Source organism: Eleutherodactylus coqui, chromosome 1, assembly GCF_035609145.1.
Source record: "Eleutherodactylus coqui strain aEleCoq1 chromosome 1, aEleCoq1.hap1, whole genome shotgun sequence".
NCBI lineage: Eukaryota > Metazoa > Chordata > Amphibia > Anura > Eleutherodactylidae > Eleutherodactylus > Eleutherodactylus coqui.
In genome coordinates this window covers 518,332,302-518,358,602 of record NC_089837.1, presented here as the reverse complement: position 1 = coordinate 518,358,602, position 26,301 = coordinate 518,332,302, and the positions used below count along the sequence as shown (strand labels likewise).

The following is a 26,301-nucleotide window of genomic DNA, read 5'->3' as shown; positions in this document are numbered from 1 at the left end:
TACACGCTGAAAGGATGACAGGCAATCAGCCGGTGTACCGTCAGCAGCGGCCCAAGCTGTCTCTTCCCCCTCCTCCTCATCCTCCTCATGCTCCTCCTCCTGTACGCGCTGAGAAATAGACAGGAGGGTGCCCTGACTATCCAGCGGCATACTGTCTTCCCCCGCCCCCGTTTCCGAGCGCAAAGCAGCTGCCTTTATGGTTTGCAGGGAATTTCTCAAGATGCATAGCAGAGGAATGGTGACGCTAATGATTGTAGCATCGCCGCTCACCACCTGGGTAGACTCCTCAAAATTACCAAGGACATGGCAGATGTCTGCCAACCAGGCCCACTCTTCTGAAAGGAATTGAGGAGGCTGACTCCCACTGCGCCGCCCATGTTGGAGTTGGTATTCGACTATAGCTCTCCGTTGTTCATAGAGCCTGGCCAACATGTGGAGCGTAGAGTTCCACCGTGTGGGCACGTCGCACAGCAGTCGGTGCACTGGCAGCTTAAAGTGATGTTGCAGGGTGCGCAGGGTGGCAGCGTCCGTGTGGGACTTGCGGAAATGTGCGCAGAGCCGGCGCGCCTTTACGAGCAGGTCTGACAAGCGTGGGTAGCTTTTCAGAAAGCGCTGAACCACCAAATTAAAGACGTGGGCCAGGCATGGCACGTGCGTGAGGCTGCCGAGCTGCAGAGCCGCCACCAGGTTACGGCCGTTGTCACACACGACCATGCCCGGTTGGAGGCTCAGCGGCGCAAGCCAGCGGTCGGTCTGCTGTGTCAGACCCTGCAGCAGTTTGTGGGCCGTGTGCCTCTTATCGCCTAAGCTGAGTAGTTTCAGCACGGCCTGCTGACGCTTGCCCACCGCTGTGCTGCCACACCGCGCGACACCGACTGCTGGCGACATGCTGCTGCTAACACATCTTGATTGTGAGACAGAGGAGGAGGAGGAGGAGGAGGGTGCTTTAGTGGAGGAAGCATACACCTCCGCAGATACCAGCACCGAGCTGGGGCCCGCAATTCTGGGGGTGGGTAGGACGTGAGCGGTCCCAGGCTCTGACTCTGTCCCAGCCTCCACTAAATTCACCCAATGTGCCGTCAGGGAGATGTAGTGGCCCTGCCCGCCTGTGCTTGTCCACGTGTCCGTAGTTAAGTGGACCGTGGCAGTAACCGCGTTGGTGAGGGCGCGCACAATGTTGCGGGAGACGTGGTCGTGCAGGGCTGGGACGGCACATCGGGAAAAGTAGTGGCGACTGGGAACTGAGTAGCGCGGGGCCGCCGCCTCCATGATACTTTTGAAGGACTCCGTTTCCACAACCCTGTACGGCAGCATCTCAAGGCTGATGAATTTTGCGATGCGGACGGTTAACGTTTGAGCGTGCGGGTGCGTGGCGGCGTACTTGCGCTTGCGCTCGAACACTTGCGCAAGCGACGGCTGAACGGTGCGCTGAACTACACTGCTGGATGGGGCCGAGGACAGCGGAGATGAGGGTGTGGGTGCAGGCCATGAGGCGGTAGTGCCTGTGTCCTGAGAGGGGGGTTGCATCTCAGTGGCAGGTTGGGGCACAGGGGGAGAGGCAGGGGTGCAAACCGGAGGCGGTGAACGGCCTTTGTCCCACCTTGCGGGGTGCTTGGCCATCATATGTCTGCGCATGCTGGTGGTGGTGAGGCTGTTGGTGTTGGCTCCCCGGCTGAGCTTTGCGCGACAAAGGTTGCACACCACTGTTCGTCGGTCGTCAGGCGTCTCTGTGAAAAACTGCCAGACCTTAGAGCACCTCGGCCTCCGCAGGGTGGCATGGCGCGAGGGGGCGCTTTGGGAAACACTTGGTGGATTATTCGGTCTGGCCCTGCCTCTACCCCTGGCCACTGCACTGCCTCTTGCAACCTGCCCTGCTGATGCCCTTGACTCCCCCTCTGAAGACCTGTCCTCCTGAGTAAGCGTTGCACACCAGGTGGGGTCAGTCACCTCATCGTCCTGCTGCTCTTCCTCCGAATCCTCTGTGCGCTGCTCCCTGGGACTTACTGCCCTTACTACTACCTCACTGCAAGACAACTGTGTCTGATCGTCATCGTCCTCCTCACCCACAGAAAGTTGTTGAGACAGTTGGCGGAAGTCCCCAGCCTCTTCCCCCGGACCCCGGGAACTTTCGAATGGTTGGGCATCAGTGACGATAAACTCCTCTGGTGGGAGAGGAACCGCTGCTGCCCAATCTAAGCAGGGGCCCGAGAACAGTTCCTGGGAGTGCTCCCGCTCCTGAGCAGGTGTTATTGTAGTGGAGTGAGGAGGCTGGGAGGAAGGAGGAGCAGCAGACAGAGGATTCGGATTGGCAGCAGTGGACGGCGCAGAACTGCGGGTAGACGATAGGTTGCTCGAAGCACTTTCTGCCATCCAGGACAGGACCTGCTCACACTGCTCATTTTCTAATAACCGTCTCCCGCGTGGACCCATTAATTGGGCGATGAATGTGGGGACGCCAGAAACGTGCCTCTCTCCTAATCGCGCAGCAGTCGGCTGCGACACACCTGGATCAGGAGCTTGGCCTGTGCCCACACCCTGACTTGGCCCTCCGCGTCCTCGGCCGCGTCCACGTCCTCTAGGCCTACCCCTACCCCTCAGCATGCTGTATTACCAGTGATTTGATTTCACAGGCAGGAAATAAATTGGCGCAAGACTGCAGGCCAAATATAATTTTTGCCCTTTTTGGAAAACGAAAGGCCCCACTGCCTCTAGTGAATGAATTATCTAAGTTTAATAACTGTGCTGTGTCCCTGCTTATGTGTCACAGAACGTGAGGGTAGCAGAGTTATTATAACTCTGGCAGAGCAGGTATTTTTTTTCCCAATTAAGGAAAGCAAATGGCGAAGCCAGCAGTAAAGCGTAGCTGGGTGCGTATGATTTAGCACTGTTCTTCACGCAGCTCACACGTCTCCACCGCCCGTAAGGACGGACAGAGGCTGGACAAATAGATTTGTTTTCAGTTTTTTCCCACCAAAAGGCAGCACTGCGTATATTCTATGAACATGAGAAGTTTAATAACTGTGCTGTGTCCCTGCTTATGTGTCACAGAACGTGAGGGTAGCAGAGTTATTATAACTCTGGCAGAGCAGGTATTTTTTTTCCCAATTAAGGAAAGCAAATGGCGAAGCCAGCAGTAAAGCGTAGCTGGGTGCGTATGATTTAGCACTGTTCTTCACGCAGCTCACACGTCTCCACCGCCCGTAAGGACGGACAGAGGCTGGACAAATAGATTTGTTTTCAGTTTTTTCCCACCAAAAGGCAGCACTGCGTATATTCTATGAACATGAGAAGTTTAATAACTGTGCTGTGTCCCTGCTTATGTGTCACAGAACGTGAGGGTAGCAGAGTTATTATAACTCTGGCAGAGCAGGTATTTTTTTTCCCAATTAAGGAAAGCAAATGGCGAAGCCAGCAGTAAAGCGTAGCTGGGTGTGTATGATTTAGCACTGTTCTTCACGCAGCTCACACGTCTCCACCGCCCGTAAGGACGGACACAGGCTGGACAAATAGATTTGTTTTCAGTTTTTTCCCACCAAAAGGCAGCACTGCGTATATTCTATGAATAATAACTGTGTTGTGGCCCTGCCTATACAATTCTTTCCCTGCAGTATCAATGGAGGGTGGAATGCTCTGCAGAGGCGATTTTGAGAAGCCCAAAAAAAATGCAGCACAGCTAACAGCAGCCTGGACAGTACTGCACACGGATAAATATGGCCCTAGAAAGGACCGTTGAGGTTCTTGAAGGCTACACTCACTCCTAACACTCTCCCTGCCTATGCAGCACTTCTGTCCCTAATGCCAGGTGCAACGGTCTGCAGAGGCGATTTTGAGAAAAAAAAAAATCCCACTGCTAACAGCAGCCAACACACAGCTATCAGTGGCCCTAATAAGGACCTTTGGGGGGTCTTGAAGCCTACACTAACTACCAATTCTTTCCCTACAGCAGCTCCGGTATAAACAGCACTGTCCCTCATCTAACTCACACCGCATCTGAGGCGAGCCGCGGGAGGGGCCGACTTTTATATTAGGCGAACACCTGATCTCGCCAGCCACTCACAGCAGGGGGGTGGTATAGGGCTGGAACAACACAGGGGGAAGTTGTAATGCCTTCCCTGTCTTTCAATTGGCCAGAAAAGCGCGCTAACGTCTCAGGGAAGGAAGTGAAAGTAACCAGAACACCGCATGGTGTTCGTTACGAATAACGAACATCCCGAACACCCTAATATTCGCACGAATATCAAGCTCGGACGAACGCGTTCGCTCATCTCTAATTATCACATATTCTATCAGGGAGTTCTGAGTTAATTGAAGGTGTCCCCATTGAGCATCTTCATCTGTTAGCCAGAGTGAAGAACAGCTAGAAAGAGCATCTCACTCTCTTCGGAAGACCCAGATATTTGGCCATTACATAGACTGCCCATTGATTTGAATGGGCACCATGCAATGCCTCATTTTTCCTGTGGTGGCACTGCAGAGGAATTCAACACTTTGTGCCAGGATCCGCCACAGACTATCATGGGTTATGCAGCAGCGGGACACTCTGTGGTCTTCCTAACATCATCGAACTGGCCAAAGTGGTGGACCCCTGTAAGTTAGAAGGAAGCTAGCGGAGGTAGAAGAATGTAAAGCTCTCCTAAATACATTAGTTCTTCCACTGTTATATTTAGGGTGTTCCATAGAAATGGACCACGCTGGCCATTCTTAATAATCTGCAGTCATCAGCCTTCCACTGACCATAAAGGGATGTACAAAATGGTGCAAAGGCTGAAGGTGAATGAACCTTCTTATATTTGTGTAATTATCTACATGATTAAGGGATCTTATAAAGTGATGGAACATGGCTAGGAACTTCATGCTCTGAGAACATCTGGACTCTAGAACCTCCACCGATCCTGTGAATCAAGAAGCTGCTGCTCTGATTTAGCGCTATACCCTCTTTACTGTTTTTTCCTGAACAGCGTCTTCCCTGCCCAAATCAAGTGAATGAGGCCGGCTGCAGTCCCCCGTACAGCAGAGTGGCTGGGGACAGAGCTGTTCAAAAATGTAGAAGGATATGCCACATTAAGTTAACACTGTGGTCCTTTCTTTGTGAGGGTATGATCGGTGAAGGTCTCCAGAGTTGGACCCCTACTGATCATTAAGTGATGGCATATCCTAGTAATAGAATTACCCCTTTAAAGAAAGTAGTTACAAAGTTAAAACAACCCTCAAGTTTCATGACAAAATTCTGTCCCAGGACCGAAGGGGAGGGGAATATATTACCTGCAGTCGTTCTTCTCTGCCATTCAGTCCTGTTTTCAGCTGTGCAAGATGGCCATGCTATGTTCACACTACCTAATCTCTGTAGTGCATTGGTAATGTCAGACTACAAATGCACTATTCATGCTCTCTGATTGGGCAGGGCTACTCACGTGATCAGTGCTGGCCAATCAGAGAACAGTGCATAGTTTACATTAGGTAGTTAGAAAATTGAGGCAGCCATCTTGGACAGACAAAAACAGCAGATCGCAGAGACTGCAGGTATATATCCCCCCACCACCACCACCTCTGGTCTTGGGACAGAACTTTGTCCTGTGATTGGAGGGTTGCATTAAAGAGCTTGTCCAGCATTGCTGCATTAAATGACCAGATGGCCCTGTTACATTCCCTATGGAGGTTCAACAGTAACTACATAGAGAATACAGTAGTCATCATCCTGATATAGAGGAGGGAGGGATTACATGGAGCTGCACAGAAAGGAATCCACTATACAAATCTCAGGTGTATATCCCAGTCCTAATCCAGAATGCACTGGAGTGAAATGTGCTAAATTTATTAAAAGCTGCTCATCTCTGACTAAATTTGGCGCAACTATGCCGGTCTGTTCACCAGAAAATTATAGTAAATTTGTAGGACTGCCCCTTTCACTAAAACCCTGCCTGCTTTTTAGAAAAGCGGCGAGGACAGCGGAAAAAGGGCAAAATGACCTACATTTTTGGACAAATAACGGCTAGTGCAAAAAACTGCAGCGTTTTATGCCAGAATTCTGGTACCTTTTCATGGCCCTTATTAAATTCTCCCCATAATTTTGTCTGCCTGCCACCACCACTAGGGGGAGCTCACTGCATATGCAAAAGCAGCTGCAGGTAGCAGTGTCACAGGAAACAAGGGAAGCAGTTCAGTGTCGAACATTCTCCCACCCCCGCCATCATAGACCAAATTGTGATTTTCCCCCTCTACTTCTATAGTATGCAGATCTGATCCGCTAGTATAACCGCCTGAAGTCTATAACCATTGTATCTCTCCTTTGTATTTAGTAGAAGCCGTAGCTGTGGGAGACAGATATTTCTGGCACAATCAAGTGTCCTTGTACTGACATAACAGTTGGTGACATTATTTCTTGCAGCCCATCAGCCCTTTTATCTCGATCATTCTATCTTGTTTTGACCTTACTGCTATTTACAAGGACAATGCCTGAAAGAAAAAATATTCGGTAGCATTATGTCAGGAACTTTTATAGGTACGAGCTATTAAATCCAGTATAATTTTATTTCTCTGGATATTTTCATCATGTTTTCATGAATATGTTTATCATTTCATATAACCGAGCTGCATACAAGTCTCCCTGGCTAGATCTCAATCAGTGAACACCTGCTCATAGGCTCTGCATGGTATTGGAGATAAGCTCCATTAAAGTGAATGGAGCAGCAATAGTACATACCACCTATGGACCAGTGGATAGGTGAGACACTATTCCAGGAGGAAAACTGCCATATATTTCCACCACAATTCAATTGCAATAAGGCCCAACACCATCCAAATGAAATAAAGTCCAACACCATCAAATTAAAATGAAGTTCAGCACACCATTCAATTGGGATGAGGTCTGACACCATCCAACTGAAATGAGGCTCTACACCATCCAACTGAAATGAGGTCCAACCCCATGCAACTGAAATGAGGTCCAACACTATCCAACGGAAATGAGGCCCAACACCATCCAACTGAAATGAGGTCCAGGACACCATCCAACTGAAATGAGGCCCAACACCATCCAACTGAAATGAGGTCCAACACCATCCAACTATAATGAGGTCCAACACCATCCAACTGAAATGAGGTCCAACACTATCCAACTGAAATGAGGTCCAACGCTATCAAACTGAAATGAGGTCCAGCACACTATCCAATTGAAATGAGGCCCACACCATCCAACTGAAATGAGGTCCAACACCATCCAACTGAAATGAGGTCCAACACCATCCAACTATAATGAGGTCCAACACCATCCAACTGAAATGAGGCCCAGCACACCATCCAATTGAAATGAGGTCCAACACCATCCAACCGTAATGAGGTCCAGCACATCATTCAACTGAAATGAGGTCCAACACCATCCAACTGAAATGAGGTCCAACACTATCCAACTGAAATGAGGTCCAGCACCATCCAACTGAAATGAGGTCCAACACTATCCAACTGAAATGAGGTCCAACGCTATCAAACTGAAATGAGGTCCAGCACACTATCCAATTGAAATGAGGCCCACACCATCCAACTGAAATGAGGTCCAACACCATCCAACTGAAATGAGGTCCAACACCATCCAACTATAATGAGGTCCAACACCATCCAACTGAAATGAGGCCCAGCACACCATCCAACTGAAATGAGGTCCAACACCATCCAACTGAAATGAGGTCCAACACTATCCAACTGAAATGAGGTCCAACACTATCGAACTGAAATTAGGTCCAGCACACCATCCAACTGAAATGAAGTCTAACGCTATCCAACTGAAATGAGGTCCAGCATACTATTCAACTGAAATGAGGCCCAACACCATCCAACTGAAATGAGGTCCAACACCATCCAACTGAAATGAGGTCCAACACCATCCAACTGAAATGAGGTCCAGCACACCATCCAACTGAAATGAGGTCCAGCACACCATCCAACTGAAATGAGGTCCAACACCATCCAACTGAAATGAGGTCCAACAGTGTCCAACTGAAATTAGGTCCAACACTATCCAACTGAAATGAGGTCCAGCACACTATGCAACTGAAATGAGGCCCAACACCATCCAAGGAGTTTAAAAGGGGACTTGATGTCTTTCTGGAGAGGAAGGATATTATAGGCTATAAATATTAGGTTAAGTGTCAATCCTGGTATACAGGAAGGTAGGAACTATTAGGGGTTGATCCAGGGAACAGTCTGATTGCCATTAGGGAGTCGGGAAGGAATTTTTTCCCCAAAAGGGCTAATTGACTTCTGGCCTTGGGGTTTTTTGCCTTCCTCTGGATCAACACAGTAGGATAGACAGGCTGGACTAGATGGACAATGTCTTCATTCGGCCTTACATACTATGTTACTATGTTACTATGTAACTGAAATGAGGTCCAGCACCATCCAATTGAAATGAGGTCAAAGACTATCCAACTGAAATGAGGTCCAGCACACCATCCAACTGAAATGAGGTCCAACATCATCCAACTGAAATGCGGTCCAAAACCATCCAACTGAATTCAGGTCCAGCACACTATCCAACTGAAATGAGGTCCAACACCATCCAACTGAAATGAGGTCCAACACCTTCCAACTGACTTGAAGTCCAACACCATCCAACTATAATGAGGCCCAGCACACCATCCAATTGAAATGTGGTCTAACATCATCCAACCGTAATGAGGTCCAGCACAGCATCCAACTGAAATGAGGTCCAGCACCGTCCAACTAAAATGATATCCAGCAGCATCCAACTGTAATGAGGTCCAAAACCACCAAAAAACTGTTGAAGGTCATCCTTTGGCTGCATTTTCCACCACTACCCATACTTTGCATTTGTTTTTTTTTTCAGTAAATGGTGTAGCGGAGAGTTGATCATTAACAGTGCTTAGTTGAGGATTTTTGTCCTTCTGTTTTAGTGAACGGTGGAATCTCAGTACCCCACTGAGCTTAACTTCTGATATGTCAAAAGTTTTTGAAAAGTTTACTTACCCTTTAAAGCTGGCAGACTACAGGAGAAGCAATGATGGCTATTGTAGGGCACACATGCTCAAGTGCAAGCTCAAGGAATATTTTGCTGGTGGAGCTGACCCTTAGGAAATTCCCTCAGACTCTGGAGTTCGGTTCGCTACACAAATAAGGCAAGGAATTCCAACTCTATCTTTTCTTCTATGCATTTTGGCTTATGAGAATAGCTCCCTTTAGAAAAGGAGTGACTCAAAATCTATCACTGTTGCCTATGAAAACTGTCCGCAGAAATCTGACTGCTCACTATGGCTACCTTGTCTGCCCATCAGCAGGCGCTGGCCTTTTAATGCCTGTGTCTGCGGCTCCAAATTCAGAATACTGACTGTTGTAAATTGCAGCCTGACATATGCTGATGGATAGAGGCCATTGGTGGAGATTCATATCTACTTCATGGAGACTTGGTGGGGATACATATCTACTTTGTGGAGACTTGGTAGTGTATACCAGATGTCCAGTATGGGCCATGGTCTAGAGAGTCTTTACATAGTAGAATTACACTGACTGGTCTCTTTATTAGAGCTCTTATCCCTTTCACAATTGGCAATTCCCCGGAGTGCGGCATAAAATCATGTGACAAGTTTTCTGTGGATCAATTTTAGTGAGAATCCATATTAGATGGGGAACTCCAACGATCTGAGCGACTTCTAATGAGGCCAGGTCATCGGTGCAAGACTAGCCGGGGCCGGGATTTTACTACCAACTTTGTAGGGTTTTCTTGTGCACGGGTGTGGAAGTATATTGTAAATGATGTGATCGAGATAAAACATCCAGCAAAAGGGAATGTTGTGAACAGAAACATGTTGTCGGCAAAAGGGTCAGAGGAGGATGTCAGGAATCAGTCTAATGAACCGGAAATGGCAGCGCGGAAATGGCAGCCAAATACAATACTAAAGCATTTGAACACACAACTCGCCATTCCTGGGCATAGATGGGCTAGAAAAGCAGATGATCAGTTCCAGCGCCATTGTGTGTAAGAGGAACAAGACTGCAATGGGCAAAAATTGTATCACTGAGCAGCGGAAAAACATCACCTGGTGAGATGAATCCAGATTACTGCTACACTGTGCTGATGGGAGGTCAGAATTTGGCACAAGCAGCATGAATCGATAATCTCTTCTTGTCAGCTGGTCAAAGCATCTGAGTACCTGTATCTAATTTGCAGAAACCATAAGAAGCTTCCTGTCCGCAGGGGCCAGTACTCTTGTAGAACCATTTCATCCCCTATTGGAATCTACACCATGATGAATTGCTGCATTTCTAAAGACCAAAAGAGGTCCAACCCGCTACTAGAAGGTGGTCTGTAATAAAGTGGCCAACACTCTTGAAGGACCAAGACAACTTTCGTTGACTTAGGAGATCCGAATGGCAATAACAAGACACTGTGGTGGATATCAGAGAACGGTAAGCCATACCGCTTCAGGTTTGGGTCCCACTTTTATTTTGCTATAAGGCCTTCCTAATTCATTCCGCTGACAGGACCTACGGTAATTTTGCCCGTCATCAAGGTCTATTCCAGCCTTCTATGCAGAAGATGTTGTGAATGTCTCGTTCTCGCTGATAATAGCTCATACACGATATTGATGGGGAATAAAAGTATGATAAATGAACACTTATTAGCGAATCCTCCGCCAGTCCCGATCTCCCGGGTGTCATTGAGGGAAATGAATTCCAATTTTGCAAACCCATCTTCCCTCTCTCGGGTCTTGCTCCACCTCTTACTGAAATATTTTGAAATTAATTGAAAAACTATATCTTGACCCATTTTCTAGCAGGATGAAAGCTCGCCGCTTCTGCGAGATCACAGGAGAGGCATTCTGAGAAGCTAATATTTCTGCTTTTAGCGGAGAAAATAAGTTTGACTTAATTATATTCGAAAAAAATGACCCTTCGCCGGGACGTTTGATGTCTTTCTAGATTTATTAGTCGAATGGGGGAAATTAGAGACTGATTAGAAGAAGCTTTCTACTTAAAATGTACCTTCTGCTCGAGTTCTTAAAGGGGTCGTCCAGAATGATAAATAAAAGTTTCCAAATTTTTTTAACTGGAAATAGCGCCATTCTCATCCGTTGGATGCTCATGAAATTGTGGATTAGCCCTATTCAAGTGACAAGGGCTGAGCTGCAATATCAGATGCAGCCTACCAATATGAGGGGCGCTATTTCTGGGGAAAAATAACTTTTCTTTTTAAAACACTGGACAATGCCTTTAATGATGTGTTTTTCAGTTTTTTGACCAAACGAGGCATAATGAGGATAGCAACTGAGATTGATAAACATGCCACGGACAAGTAAAAAAAAGTCACCACCACATATTTATTTTACATATTTATGTAGCACATACTTAGTCTGCAGCGCTGTATATCACTTGATGCCCCTATTAGGGCTCACAGTCAATGTTCTCTGTTAGCAGAGAGAAAACAACCCCTTTAATACGTCCATGTGTGGCTAGGCCAGGTTATGTACAGCCAATCAGTGCTGTGGTTAGTTCACCCTCTTTGGCCTGAGGCTCCCCCTTCTGGCTACCAGAGTGATTCAAGTGGTTTTCCAAAACTGAACTATTGATGACCCATCCTTAGGCCGGCTGCACACGGCCGTGACGGGCAGCCCCCCAGAGACCCCAACACTTACCTGCGGATCCGGCATCCTATGTCCCGCATGACGCTTCGGCGTGACGCGCCGCAGTGTCATGTGACACGCCGGCCATGTCACATGACACGCCCACAGCGCCACATGACGCGGCCGGCCGCGTCATATGACGTGGCGGCGGTAGGCGGGGAAGCGGTTTCACGCTACCTTCCGCTATGCTACAGCGGAAGATAGCGTGACGGACGGCTTCCATTGACTGCAATGGAAGCCGTCCGTGTGTACACCCGTGGCAAATAGAACATGCCGCGGGTGAGGTCGGGTGATTTCACTGTGCGGAATTCCGCAGTGGAATTCCGCACCGTGAGCATTGAGCTATTAGGTTTAATAGAACCTAATAGCTGCGGGCAACACAGCGGATACGTGGCGGAAATCCGTTCGTAGGAAGGAGCCCTTAGAATAGGATATCAGTAGTTGATCAGCAGGGGTCCGCCAGTCAGGATCCCCGCTGATCAACTGATTGTAGGGATTGAAGTGCTCAGATGAGCGCTGTGGCCTCTTAAGTTCATTGCTCACATGGGCTAAAAGCACCTCAGTCCTATTCAAGTGAATGGGACTGAGGTGCTATACCAGGCACAGACACTATACAATGTACAACGCTGTGCCTGATATGGGCTAAAGTGGCAGAACCACTCACCAAAGCACCACTGTCACTACAATCAGCTGATTGGCAGGCATCCCAGCGGCAGACCCCTACCAATTAACTATTGATGAACTATGTTAAGGATAGGTCATCAATAGTATAGTAATGGAAAACCCCTTTAAAGGGGATGTCAGCCATTTTGGCAGTGTGTGAATATTCACATTTAGAAAGGTAATTGTCTGGCCTTACCCTGGACCAGAGTCAATAAGCCCCTTCCATTCTTCTTACCCTCCAGGCTCCACTTGTCTGTTTAGTTTAGAATTAGTATGAGGAAACCAAATTGTGTGACCGCTTACTTGTTAACGAAATTATCCTACTAGAAGCTGGATTCTCACTGACGCTCCGGCATTCAAATTAGGGGAAAATCTTTTAATAAGCATTATTGGTCGTGTGAAGGTCCTGGCCAGATATGAACTATATTTTTTGGAATCGGGTGGGCCAGCTGAATAAATGCATCTAAAGTCATTGAGGTGTGAGCCCCAGAACACACCCCAAATGGCTTATCCACGTACCTGGTTATAATTTACGCATCATGTTTGGTATCGCTGAATAGATAAAATCATAACCGGAAATATGCCAAATGACCTCAGAGGGGCAGGGTGAGGTGTGCTCTGGGGAAACTTTAAAAACTGGGGGTCAGAGAGATCCAGTGTTAGACCTTTGGAGGTGCGCTACGGCGTATGGACTTTCCTGTTTGTTCCCAGTAACTCACAATCAGAACCTTGGGCTGAACATTCCAAATCTGGTATCTTTCTGTTATTTCTTCCTTGTTTTATTTTAAGTACTGTCTGTTGTGTATGCCTATAAACCTTATCTCCACGGTAACATCTTTTTCTGTATTTTTTGTGTATATATATGAATATTTAGCACTGCTAGTCTGGTTAGAATAAATCACCAATTTATTAGTCAAACCTTGTTTGTTTTAAAATGAACCATACCTCCGAGTATTGTGTTAATTCCTAGTTCTGATTCTAGATTACCTGGGAAACAAAAGCTGGTGGTGGCAACGAGTGTGTGTGGGTATTGTAGAGTGCTGGAGACATCAGGCTGAATCAGGGGGCGATTTGTACTTTAATTCTGCATGCGTGCAGAAGCCTGGGAAAGCTGGGTACAAATCCACCTATGTTCTAACAACGTTGCGCTTGCAATCCTGCTAGAGTGCCCGGTCAAGGCTCTGCCATGACAAGTGTTTGTAGCGGTGAGAGCGTTCAGATTAGCCGATCGGCGACAAATCAGTGATAGAGGCAGGATTGATCGATTCTCCTCTCTCTCTACTCTGTGACAATTTGAGTAGGGTTCAGGTCAGGACTGTGCTGACCAGTCCAATCGTGGAACATCCATATGAAGGCAAGTTGTCTTGTTGGAACTATTGCTGACCCTTCCCAGAGTATTGCCCAGTTGTCCGCAACACCTAAAATGTCAAGGTCCCCTCCATGTTCATGGTTCTTGTCACTACAATCAACGGACTGAGACCATGTCACATGGAATGGTCTTCCATTGCTCAATTGCCCAATGACGACACTCCTTGCACCATTGTAAATGGGTAGACGCTTTGTGATGGACAGATTGTGTGCAGTAGTACAACCTGCATATTCAATAGCTTGCAACTCCTGTGAGAAACTACGGCTGACTCCTCCAAAGGTCTTCATCTTATATAGCATGGTTTAGGACACAATACATGCTAATAGGACATGATCCATTCTACTGATAGGGGTGTCCAAATACCTTTGGTAGCATAGTATATATTGTCCCATGCACTAAGTAGACGATCTGCCTGGTCCCGACCCCATACAGTTTTTTGGTACAAAATGGTCTACTCCGGTCAAGAAGAGCAGTAAGGAAAAGTGTTGAACAAGTCTAGCAAGTTGTGCTAAATGTACTACACAGTGAGCACCTCTATGATACATTTAGGGCAGTTTCCATCAGTCTAATCTTTTTTCTCCTTACTTTATGGTGCTATTAAGAAATCTGCCACAGTATTTCATATTCTCCATGCAGCGCGTTTTATGCTATCAAAAGTTACCATTCGTATTCATTGATGCTTGGGATTATTTTTGTCTTTTGTGCTTGTTTTCATCTTCTTGCATCTTCTGTCATTTTCACGTTGACAAATAACCGTTCTGATGGCGTAGGGAAAGCGGCGGCTGCTGAGCTGTCAATTTTGTTATTTTGGCCTGTACAAATATTATGTGTCCTCCAAAGTTAAAGCACAAATGGCAGTCTTTCTGCTTAGCCACTTAACCCCTGTAGTGGCAGGTTTAGGGGGTCTTCAGCACATTTCAACACTGATTTTTAGGAGATTTTCTGGGCGCGCCACTAAAGGGGTTAAAGAGCATCTGTAATGGATAGAGTCCACAGGGCAAGCTTTGTAGCAGTGCAGCCATGACCCTGCTAACTCTATCCCCAATTTTTTCCATACTCCTCTCCATTCACCCAGGTGGGCTCTTCTTAGGTCTGGTTCCCAGCGATGTACATGTGTCAAGTTGGTCCCTACCAGTTACTATTAGACTTGATTGACAGTCCATTGTTTCCCGTGCTGGATAAGTAACATGATGATTCAGGTACATACTTTGAGCAGTTATTGCAATGGCGATACTAAATATGCATCTTTTTTTTTCTTTTTGCCAAAATAAAGCAATTTTTAATGGGAAGAATGTTTTATGTTGTTTTTTTTTACCCTTTTGCATATTGTTAAGCATTTTATTAGACTTTTGCATTGCTTCCAGTCTTTCTAGGAGTCTTGAACATGTATTAGCCTGATTCCTGGCACGATACACTGCAGTGCTTCTATATTTCAGTGTATAATGCCTGTTAGGGTGAAGCTGACAGGCATGCTTTTAGGCACAAGCCCTGGCCATTGTTAGCAGTTCTGGCTGCGATAGCAATCTGTTACAGCGCCGTCCATTTCAGAGAAACGATACCGTGGCGATGTCATGGCGTCAGCCCCGGCCCACGTCCCCCCATATACCAGCACTTCTCTTCTGGTATATGGGGGGACTGGCTGGCTGTGAAGTGCTACAGTGCAGCCAGCCAATCAGCCTCTGTTTTACTACATTTATTCTGGCTCCTCCTCATGGATGACACTGGTTATACTTCTCATCTGAAGGTGTTTCTGGTCAAGTTGGCAGCTTTATGCTGGATTCATGTCTGTGCTGGACGTCTGTTCGGATGTTCCATCACAGATCTGGCACAAAATACCAGAAGGAATAGAGCTACATCAAGTGCTTTATCTTCCAGTAAAATGCCAGGCCCCTTCATAGTCAATGGGGTCCATTCAGCACTGTTCGGTTCTGTCATAAGACGGAACCGTTTGGACAGGGGATTCTCTTTTCCTGCTCTCTGAACAAAGCAGATAGAAGGATCCCTCGAGGCACATAGGAAAGCAGCCTTAGTCCTGTTCGACTGTCAGATAAGGCTGTTGGCTGCTTAGGATATTTATGGTGTTGTAACATGTATCTTCCGACTTATTGCTATTTCTGTATTGGTTTTACATCTGTGCTGCATATATCAGTATTTATTGTTGTACCGTATCCCTGTTTACCAACTAGGGAGAGTCAGGGTCACATAAGGTTTTTGACATGGGGTCATCCTTCCCTCAGGGCGAGTGCTCCACTTTTAGGTAGGCTCTCATCGCAATAGTGGTTTAGGGTCATATTTCTGGTTTCCCCGCACATTGATTTCATTATAATAACGTGGAGAAGACAAAATATTACTAAGTTCTTTTAGGACAACTATTTACATCTGATCCAGACAAGGCATTTTGTGTGCAGCTTGGACATAACACAATCTATCTGCACCCCGCATTATGTCATAGGTGGGCTGATGGAGTGACAAGAGGAAGGCTTCTCTTGTACTTCCCCGTTCTTCTGTAGCTTCCATCCTCAATCCATCTGACATGTTCGAGCCCTCAAAATCAGGGACATAGCTAGAGGCTCATGGGCCCGGTGCAAAAGTTTATCTTGGGGCCCCCAACTTCTCTTAACCCCTTAAAACAGAGGCGTAACATGAAGCTCCTGGGCCCCAATGCAAAACCTGTAACAGGGCCACCAACTATAATGCTTTATTCATATTACTGGGCTCCTTATATGGAGAAAAGAGGCCTTCTGGGCCCCCCTAAGGCTCCTGGGCCCGGGTGCAACCGCATCCCCTATAGTTATGCCAGTGCTCTAAATCTTTTTATGCTCCGTGAAAAAACTTCTCTTTTTTAACAGGCATAAAACCTTGCCCAAAGTCTCCCCTCAACCGATATTTCAACACTGCCTCCACCTGACGAGTTTAGCATTACTTCCTGCATTCCCTAACCTCAGGTGTCTACTTCTATAGGCAGAACCTACCTGTTACAATGTGTTACCCCAATATTGTGCGATATAAATAATAATACGAGCATGCCTTGCACAGGATCAAGGGATGTGAAGTCATTCAATCATTGGGTTCTGCTTGTGATAACTTGGCAGATGCGGTGCGATGAAATGATAATGCTCCGGACACCTGCTACTTCCCATTAGTGCCCACAGAGTTGACTCTATATTTGAGAAAGTCTAATCCTCAGCGGTTTATGTTTCAGTTCAGCAATAAAAACACTTTAATTTTGCTACTTTGCCTTTTTCTTATCTTGGTGTGACATCAATTCACTTGGACCGTGAACCATAATCAGATAGAAGCAGGAAAAATGTTCTGGAAAATGACAGTTCTAGCTGGGCAAAAAATAACGCCCAATATTGGGGATTAAAGGGCAAGTCCAGACACAACCGATATCATCAGCAGTGATAAAGAAAACCTTGTACAATATAGAGTAAAGATATACTATGAATGGGCACTTTATTAGATACCCCGGCCCTTTCAGCATTGGAGCTTTTCTATATGGAAGCTAAGAGTCATAATCCCAGAGTATTGACAAGTTTTCCGTGGATCAGTTTCAGTGTGAATCCACATTAGATGGAAAAATCCAGCGATCTAAGCGACTTCCAACGAGGCCGGTCATCAGTGCTAGACTAGCCGGGGTCAGGATTTTACTGGCAACCATTTGGGGGTTTCTTGTGTAATGGTGTGGAAAGTATTACAAAAAAGAGGTGATTGAGGAAAACATCTAGTGAAAGGGGATGCTGTGGATGAAAATAACTCATCATCGAAGGGGTCATGGGAGGACATCAGGAATCGTTCTGACCAGCAGGCGTTGTACAGTCAAGGCAATTGCAACCAAATAAAATGCTTGTGCTTCAATTAAAATAACTGAATGCACAACTCAGCATTCCTTAGAACAGATAGACTTTAATAGCAGACAACCAGTTCCAGGGGAGGACAGAAAAATTGTATCACTGAGCAGCAGAAAAACCTCACCTGGTCAGATGGATCCAGATTTCTGTTGCCCCGTGCTGATGGGAGTCAGAATTTGGCACAAGCAGCATGAATCTGACAGGTGTCAGCAGTTCAGGCTAATGGAGGAGGAGTATTGGTGTGGGGACTCTTTTCTTGGCCCATCCTGGGTCCTCTGATGAATTTCTGCATTTCTGAAGGCCATAAAAGCTCTAATGTGCTACCATATGGGGTCTCCAATAAAGTGGTCATTCAGTGTATACTTTTTATTGCTTACATGATTGTGAATCACCATCCCATCATGCCTCTGGATGGAGAACGGATACCATATCCTCCTTAAGGCTATGTCCTATTTAACAACTAGTTTTATTGCCCAATGCATCTAGGATAAAAACTACATCTTTATTAAAAATCAATATTGTTTTGTGTATACAAAGGTCTATGGGTTGCCATGGTTATAGTCCAAAAACAAATCCAGTGTGCAATGTGGACTGCACTGTCTGTAGATTAGCGAAATGAAGAGAGATGAGGAAGGTTCAGACTACAAATGGTTTGTATGTAGTAAACACAGACAGGCCCTGATTAAAGGGCATCTACACCCATAACCCCAATTGGACATCCCCTTTCCATATGAACTTTAATGGCGTATGGATGTCATAGAGTGGTTATAGAGCATAGAGCAGGGGGCTTCCTCAAATAACCTTTTTTTTGCATACTTACTCAACATCAGCTAAGAATTTTTACAACGTGAATCCTGACAGCCATATAAGCATATTTTACAGGACCAACCACAGACTAACCTTAGAAACAGTGTCAGCCTAGGGTTCCTTGGGTATACTAGAGAAGAGGATTCTGATCAATGCTCCATTTGTACAGATCATGTTTGTTCCCCCTTTTAGCAATATCATAGTCTCTGTTGCTATCATTGTACACACAGGAAGTATCATCATTAACGTCTAATATTTGTGAATCCTACCATAAGAAATAGACCCTAGTGCTAAGTGATTGTCTTCATAATCACCTCCATATGGAGTTGTCTTCTGCTAGGCCTTTGGGACTTCTGAATGCTCTGTTACTGTTCTCAGTGGGATTGAGATATGGGCAGCTTACTGTCCACGGACACAAAATTTCAATGTTTTGTTCACCGAGTCACTTAGTTATCACTTTTGTCTTGTGACCTGGTGCTCCATCATGCTCGAAAAAGCATTGCTCTTCCCTAACTTGCTCCTGGATGGTTGGGACAAGTTGCTTTTGAAGGATGTTTAGATACCATTCTTTATTCATTTCAGTGTGTGAGCCCACTCCCTTGGATGAAAATCAACCTCCCACATGAATGGTCTCAGGATGCTTTACTGTTAGCATGACACAAGGATTCATGGTAGCCCTCACCTTTTTTTCTTAGGAAAATCATTCTTCCAGCCCAGTAATTGGAACTCCGGGAAAATAATTTCAATACTCTGGGTGCAATCAGGGAAGAGTAAAGAGTTGCTGTGAGTGGAAAAATCGCTGGGTTTATCTGGGTTTAGCTCCTTCGGAGGACATTGCCAGATGGTGTGCAAGAAATGACTCTACCCACAAAGAAATGTATAGTAAGCACACAGAGTCCTCTTGAATGGAGAAAAAGAAGTGCTGTTGTGAAGAAAAAAGAAGAGTGCTGGTTGTGGGGGATTCCCTATTGAAATGAACAGAGGCCGCTGTCTGCAGACCTGACACCTCACGAGATGGGTGCTGTCTTCCAGGCGCACAAATCAAAGATGTGTCTGATAGGCTTGCAAAACTCTTCAGTCCTACGGAACACCACCCATTCTTACTAATAGGTAGGGACAAATGACCAAAAAAAAAGGACCTTGCAACTATCTGCAGAGACCTTGAAGACCTCGGCAGGAAGGTGAAAGAATTAGGAGCACAGGTGGTCTTCTCATCCATCCTCCCAGTGGATGGCCATGGAATAAGAAGATGGAACAGGATTCTAGATGTGAACAACTGGCTACATCAATTGTGCCATCAGCAAGGATTTGGATTCCTAGACCATGGAATGAATTACTTATATGATGGACTCCTTGCTAGAAATGGGTTGCACCTTACAAAGCCAGGTAAGCATATATTTGGCAAGCACGTTGCTACACTTATCATATGAGCTTTAAACCAGAACAATATGGGCAAGGAAAAGAAAGACCAGACAAAAATATACAGCTAATGAGTACAACTGAAAACTTTACTATTAGAAGTGGAAAGAAAGACCAAAGACAACAAATTCAGAAGGAAAGTAGAGGAGTAAGAGACACCGATCACAAATTAAAATGTTTCTACACAAATGCACAGAGCATGGGAAACAAACAAGGAGAATTGGAGCTCCTAACACAGAAAAGAGAAATATGATGTCATAGGCAACACGGAAACTTGGTAGAATGATAGACATGATTGGAATACAAGGCTTGAAGGATACAACTTATTTATAAAAAACAGACCTAAAACAAGGGGGAGGAGGTATTGTGTTGTATGTTAGGAAAGCATTCATCTCCACAGAGATTCAAGCTTCAGAGCCTGGTAGTTCTGTAGAAACTGTTTGGGTAAGACTACAATGAGAGAACAACAGAAAGGACACCATTGTAGGCATTTACTATAGGCCGCCTGGACAAGCAGAAGATATTGATGAACTCTTTCTACATCAGATGGCCAAGCTCTCAAAAAAGCATGACCTAGTGATCATGGGAGATTTTAACTATCCAGACATTTGTTGGGAATCTCTCTCAGGCAAAAGTAATGAGTTCAACAAATTCTTATCCACTCTTGCTGAAAACGTTATCTTTCTATAGGTAGAAGTGAAAACATGGGAATCTGCTTACTTGGACCTAATTCTTACCAACAGGAAGGAAATGGTTGAGGAAGTAAGGGTGGCTGGGGCCTTAGGAGGCAGAGATCATGATATCCTTGAATTTTTAATAAAAAGGGGAGGAAGACCTGAGAAAACTCAGACCTCAAGATTGGATTTCAGAGAGGCAGATTTTAATGGATTCAGAAACATGGTAGGAAGGATCCAATGGTTGGATGTTCTTAAGGACAGAAATGTCCAAGAAGGATAGGAAATTTAGCGAAATGAAATTCTCAGAACAGAATTGCTAACAATTCGTAAAAGAAGGAAGAATGGGAAGCATTTATGGAGACCAGGATGGATGAACACAGAACTTAAATGCATGCTATCACTGAGCAGGAGAAAAACATCGCCTGGTCAGATGAATCCAGATTTCTATTGCACCGTGCTGATGGGAGGTCTGAATTTGGTGAAACCAGCATAAAAATGTTTAGCAAATGAAAGGGTGGGCATATTTAAAGTAGAATTAAATGCAGTCTGCAGAAACTGTAGGGCAAGTGTCAGAATTGCTAAAGCTAATAATTAGTTGAGACTTGCAAGAGAGGCTTTAAGCATTAAAAAAGGATTTTGGGGGTATGTTAAAAGAAAAGTCAAATATGCTATACGATGTTTACAGGATGAAAATGGTGAATTGGTTAAAGGGGTTGTCCCGCGGCAGCAAGTGGGGGTATACACTTCTGTATGGCCATATTAATGCACTTTGTAATGTACATTGTGCATTAATTATGAGCCATACAGAAGTTATAAAAAGTTTTTCACTTACCTGCTCCGTTGCTAGCGTCCTCGTTTCCATGGAGCCCGCCTAATTTTCGGCGTCTAATGGCCAAATTAGACGCACTTGCGCAGTCCGGGTCTTCTTCTTTTCTCAATGGGGCCGCTCGTGCAGGATGCCGCCTCCGTGTAGCTCCGCCCCGTCACGTGCCGATTCCAGCCAATCAGGAAGCTGGAATCGGCAATGGACCGCACAGAAGCCCTGCGGTCCACCGAGGGAGAAGATCCCGGCGGCCATCTTCAGCCGGTAAGTAAGAAGTCATCGGAGCGCGGGGATTCAGGTAAGCGCTGTGCGGATTTTTCTTTAGGTCCCTGCATCGGGGTTGTCTCGCGCCGAACGGGGGGGGGGGGGGGGGTTGAAAAAAAAAAAAACCCGTTTCGGCGCGGGACAACCCCTTTAAGAATGATGTTGAGAAGGCCGAATTTTTAAATTCCTGTTTTTTTATCTGTTTTCTCTTAGAAAGTAAATTCAACATCAACTGATCTTTGCTGTGCTATTGGGGGAATAAAAGAATGCAGGCTATCTGTAAGCAGAGAGATGGTGAGGTAATACTTAGCTAAGTTACATGAATTCAAGCCTCCAGATGACTTACATCCTAGGATACTGATAGAAGCTACAGAGGTAACTACTAAATCACTCGCTGTAATCTTTGAAAATTACTAGAGAACAGATGAAGTCCCAGAAGATTGGAGAAGGGCAAATGTTGTCCCTATCTTCAAAATAGGGAAGGAAGGTGGACCCAGGAAACTACAGGCCTGTGAGCCTGACTTCTATCATAGTATCATAGTATGTAAGACTGAAAAAAGACATATGTCCATTCAGTTCAGCCTATTAACCCCCAAGGTTGATCCAGAGGAAGGCAAAAAAAAAAATCCAATGAGGTAGAAGCCAAATTTCCCATTTCAGGGAAAAAAATTCCTTCCTGACTTCTATACCGAGATCGATCTTTGAACAAATTATTAAACAGCATGTGACAGTCGTGACAGACTAATCTAATTTTCTTCTATGACAGAATCAAGAACTAGTTAGAACTGCAGTACATATAGTATATCTTGACTTTTGTAAAGCATTTGACAAAGTATCTCATAGCGTCCATATTGAAAAAATGACCAAATATGTGATTGACAAGGTAACTGTTAGATGGATTCACAACTGGCTGAGTGATCGTACTCAAAGAGTGGTCATAAATGGCTGCACATCCAAGTGGAACAATGTATCAAGTGGGGTACCACAAGGCTCTGTCCTAGGCCCAGTGTTGTTCAACATTTTTATAAATGATCTACATGAGTGAATTCAAAGGAAACTAATCAAATTTGCCAACGACACAAAACAGGGAGCGGTAGATAACACTAAGGAAGAGAGAAAAGCTTGAACAGTGGGTGGCGACTAGCAGAATGGTATTTAACAGAGAGAAATGTAAAGTCCTACATCTGGGCAAGAAAAATGAAGAAAGCACATACAGAATGAGAACAATTGGTCTAAGCAGCAGCACATGTAGAAAAGACTTGGGTATACTAATAGATCATAGACTGAACATGAGTCAACAATGTGATGCAGCAGCCAAAAAGGCAAACACAATTCTGGGATGTATTAAGAGAAGCATAGAGTCTAGATCATGTGAGGTAATTATCCCCCTCTAGTCTTCCTTAGTCAGACCTCATCTGGAATACTGTGTCTAGTTCTGGGCACCCCAATTTAAAAAATATATTAGCAAACTGGAGTAAGTTAAGAGAAGAGTTACCAAGATGGTGAGTGGTCTGTAAACCATATCCTATGAGGAATGGTTAAAGGATTTGGGAATTTTTAGCTTGCAAAACAGAAGGCTGAGAGGAGACTTAATAGCTGTCTACAAATATCTGACGGGCTGTCACATTTGCACAAGGAAAGACTAGAAGCAATGGGATGAAATTGAAAAGGAGGAGACACAGACTAGATATTAGAAAAAACTTTTTGACAGTGAGAGTGATCAATGAGTGGAAGAGGTTGCCATGGGAGGTGGTGAGTTCTCTTTCAATGGAAGTCTTCAAACAAAGGCTGGACAAATATCTATCTGGGATGATTTAGTGAATCCTGCATCAATCAGGGAGTTGGACCCAATGACCCTGGAGGTTCCATCCAACTCTAAGATTCTATGACCTAAACAGTCTGAAGGGCCTTCGTCAGAAAAAAATACTGTATAGGGATTGGACTACAGAGGACTGAGTAAAGTTATTTTCTATGATGCAGCCACCTTCAGACTGTTTGAGACACCAGAAAGAATGACTGTCTGGAGAAAAGGTGAGCGCTACCACAAGTCCTGAGTCATGCTAACAGCAAAGCGACCTGAGACTATTCATGTGTGAGGGTTATTTTCATCCAAGGGAGTGGGCTCACACACAATTTTACTTAAGAACACTGCAATGAATAAAGAATGGTATCTAAGCATCCTTCAAGAGCAACTTCACCCAACCATCCAGGAGCAATCGGGTGATAAACAATGCATTTCAAGCATGCTGGAGCAACATGTCACAAGGCAAAAGTGATAACTAAGTAGCTTGATGAACAAAACATAGAAATTTTTGGCCCATGGACAGGAAACTCTCAATTCCATTAAGAACCTGTGGTCAATCCTCAAAAAGTGAGTGAACGAACAAAAACACAGAAACTCCAAGCACTGATTAGGTAAGAATGGGTTGCTATTAGAAATGAGTGAGCACGCTCGTTTAAGGCTGATGCTTGAGCAAGCATCTGTCTTTTTGAGTAACTGATTACTCGTCTGAGCACCATGCGGGTGGGGGGGAGAGAAAGAGAGAGATCTCTCTCACTCCCCCCTCCCCCGCTGCCCCCCCGGCGTGGTGCTCGGACGAGTAAGCAGTTACTCGAAAAGACCGATAGTCGCTCGAGCATCAGCCTTAAACGAGCGTGCTTTCTCCTCTGCAGTTGCTATCAGTCAGGCCCTGAAGCCGATATCCAGCATGGCATCAGGGGTGAACTGCAGAAGTCTTGAAAAATAAGGGTCAACGCTGTAAATATTGAGTCTTTGCCTAAACTTTATCTATTTGTCAATGTAAGCTTAAAAACGTATGACATGCTTATAATTGTACTTCAGTAACCATAGAAACATCTGACTAAAATATCCAAAAGTATTGAAGCAGCAAACTCTGTGAAAACCAAAATTTGTGTCAAGTCAAGTCTAAAAACGTTTGGCCACAACTGTAGATCTACATATAACATCCAAGAGCTGGACTTCTATTTAGCTTTCTGTCTCTTGGGCCACATCATGTTTTCTTCTCATTCACATTCATAGATGTAGATTGATTTCTATTAGCTTACTCTTTTGGTGGCCCTGTATGTTTATTTGAATGGCGAGGAGATTTTTCTTCCACAGGAATGAGAGGTCAAACATGTTGAAACCCAACACACCAGATCCTGCTTTCTGAAGACAGTTGCCATCGGGGACTGTTGGGCTCACTCCTGTACATTTCAGATCACCGGCCATTACACGATCCCCATAGGTGTGGGTGCATTTAATAATACAGTGCTGCATACACTTAGAGTTTTTACCCCAGAAATGTGTTTTTGGACATTAGTTGCCATCAGCCTTACAAAGCATAGTAACAACGAATTATAAAAGTGGCATTAGAAGACAAGCAAGTAGTTCCGTACACACTATGGAATTCTATCATATGTTCATGCATTGACAGCGCAGATAGTTTCGGCATTCACTAGTGGGCAACAAATAAAAAACTCTTGTCTGTGCATGCGGGAGACAGGGGGGGGGGGTGCGGCTTTGGGAAACAAACAAAAGAAATGGACAAATTTGCAAAACAATATAAGAAACGGGAAGGGTGGGGGGGGGGGGAGAAGATTTAAATGTTGTAGTGACCATTCCTGGGAACTTACTCAGAGCTTTTGTTCCATAACCGTCGTCACCTAATCCGAGGCTGTCCTGCCCAGCAGTACCCAGAGAGTGAGCAATGAGAGAGGAAGAGGAGGCGCAGAAGAGGAAGGAAGAAGTCAGTGGAGTTGAAATGAATACTACCATGACAGACCGGGCAGAATAACAATCTGGATCCACGCATTGTCCATTCTATCAATTGGGTGTTACAAGCCATTTTTGGGGGGGATGTAAGCAGAGTGACCTTGAAGAAGAACACTAAACATAAAGGTCAAGTACATTAGATAAGGTTGACAACATTAGACCTTGAAATTTGGTCCACATTTTAAGAGGAGGTAACAGAGAAGGCATCAAAAATATGGTAGAGTAAGCCCGGATGGATCCACCACATGAGGATTTGGTTGTGTCCATATAGACCCTACTTGATTGAATAGCAAGTTAGCCTAAAACTATTTTAAAAAACGTCATCCAGAATACCTCTCCTCTAACACATATCTCCTTGGTTTCTGAGACCAGAAGTCCTGGTGGAGCATGTAAATCTGTACCATCAACGTGCCTGACTGATCACCACAAGAGCAAATGGGTCAAGTATTTTTCATCTTTCCGTCAATAGGGTTGTGTGGCTGCTCGTCACTCGGATGATCTGTGGTTTCTACTGGTACCATTTTGGAGTACATACGACTTTTTCATCGTGTTTTAGTACATTTTTCTGGAGACGAGGTGACCAAAAAAGGGCAATTCTGGTGTTATAATTTTTCTTTTCTGACCATGTTTGCCATGCAAGATAAATTATGCATACCTTTGATAAATTGGACTTTTACGAAAGCGGGATACCAAATGTTTTTTTTTTTAATTTAGATTTTTTTTGTTAACTATGGCTATAAAAAAGGGTATTTTTTAACTTTTACTATCGTTTATCTTTTCCTACTAACTAATAAAACTTTTTTTATACTTTGTTTAATCGCTCATACATTATAATGCAATACCATAGTATTACATTATATCACATTGTATCAGGCATGGTAGCCCTGGGGACATTCAGAAGGCCCCAAGCTGCCATGGCAACTGAACAGCGCTTCTTAAACTCATCACTGGAACAATTCAGGACCCCCAAAATCCAATCGGGGCATATAAATGAGCGCTGATTGCAGCCATTACAGGCAAGTA

General features: G+C 45.0%; 1 protein-coding gene across 1 annotated transcript in view; it reads right to left on the bottom strand.

Annotated features, from left to right (window-relative positions):
• The window catches only part of DLG2 (discs large MAGUK scaffold protein 2), a 469,593-nt gene that overhangs the window by 16,955 nt on the left and 426,337 nt on the right, over positions 1–26,301 (bottom strand). The window contains exon 18 of the mRNA XM_066588133.1: positions 25,140–25,185. Within this exon, the coding sequence (XP_066444230.1) occupies positions 25,140–25,185 (46 nt within the window). The remainder of the gene's footprint in view (positions 1–25,139; positions 25,186–26,301) is intronic.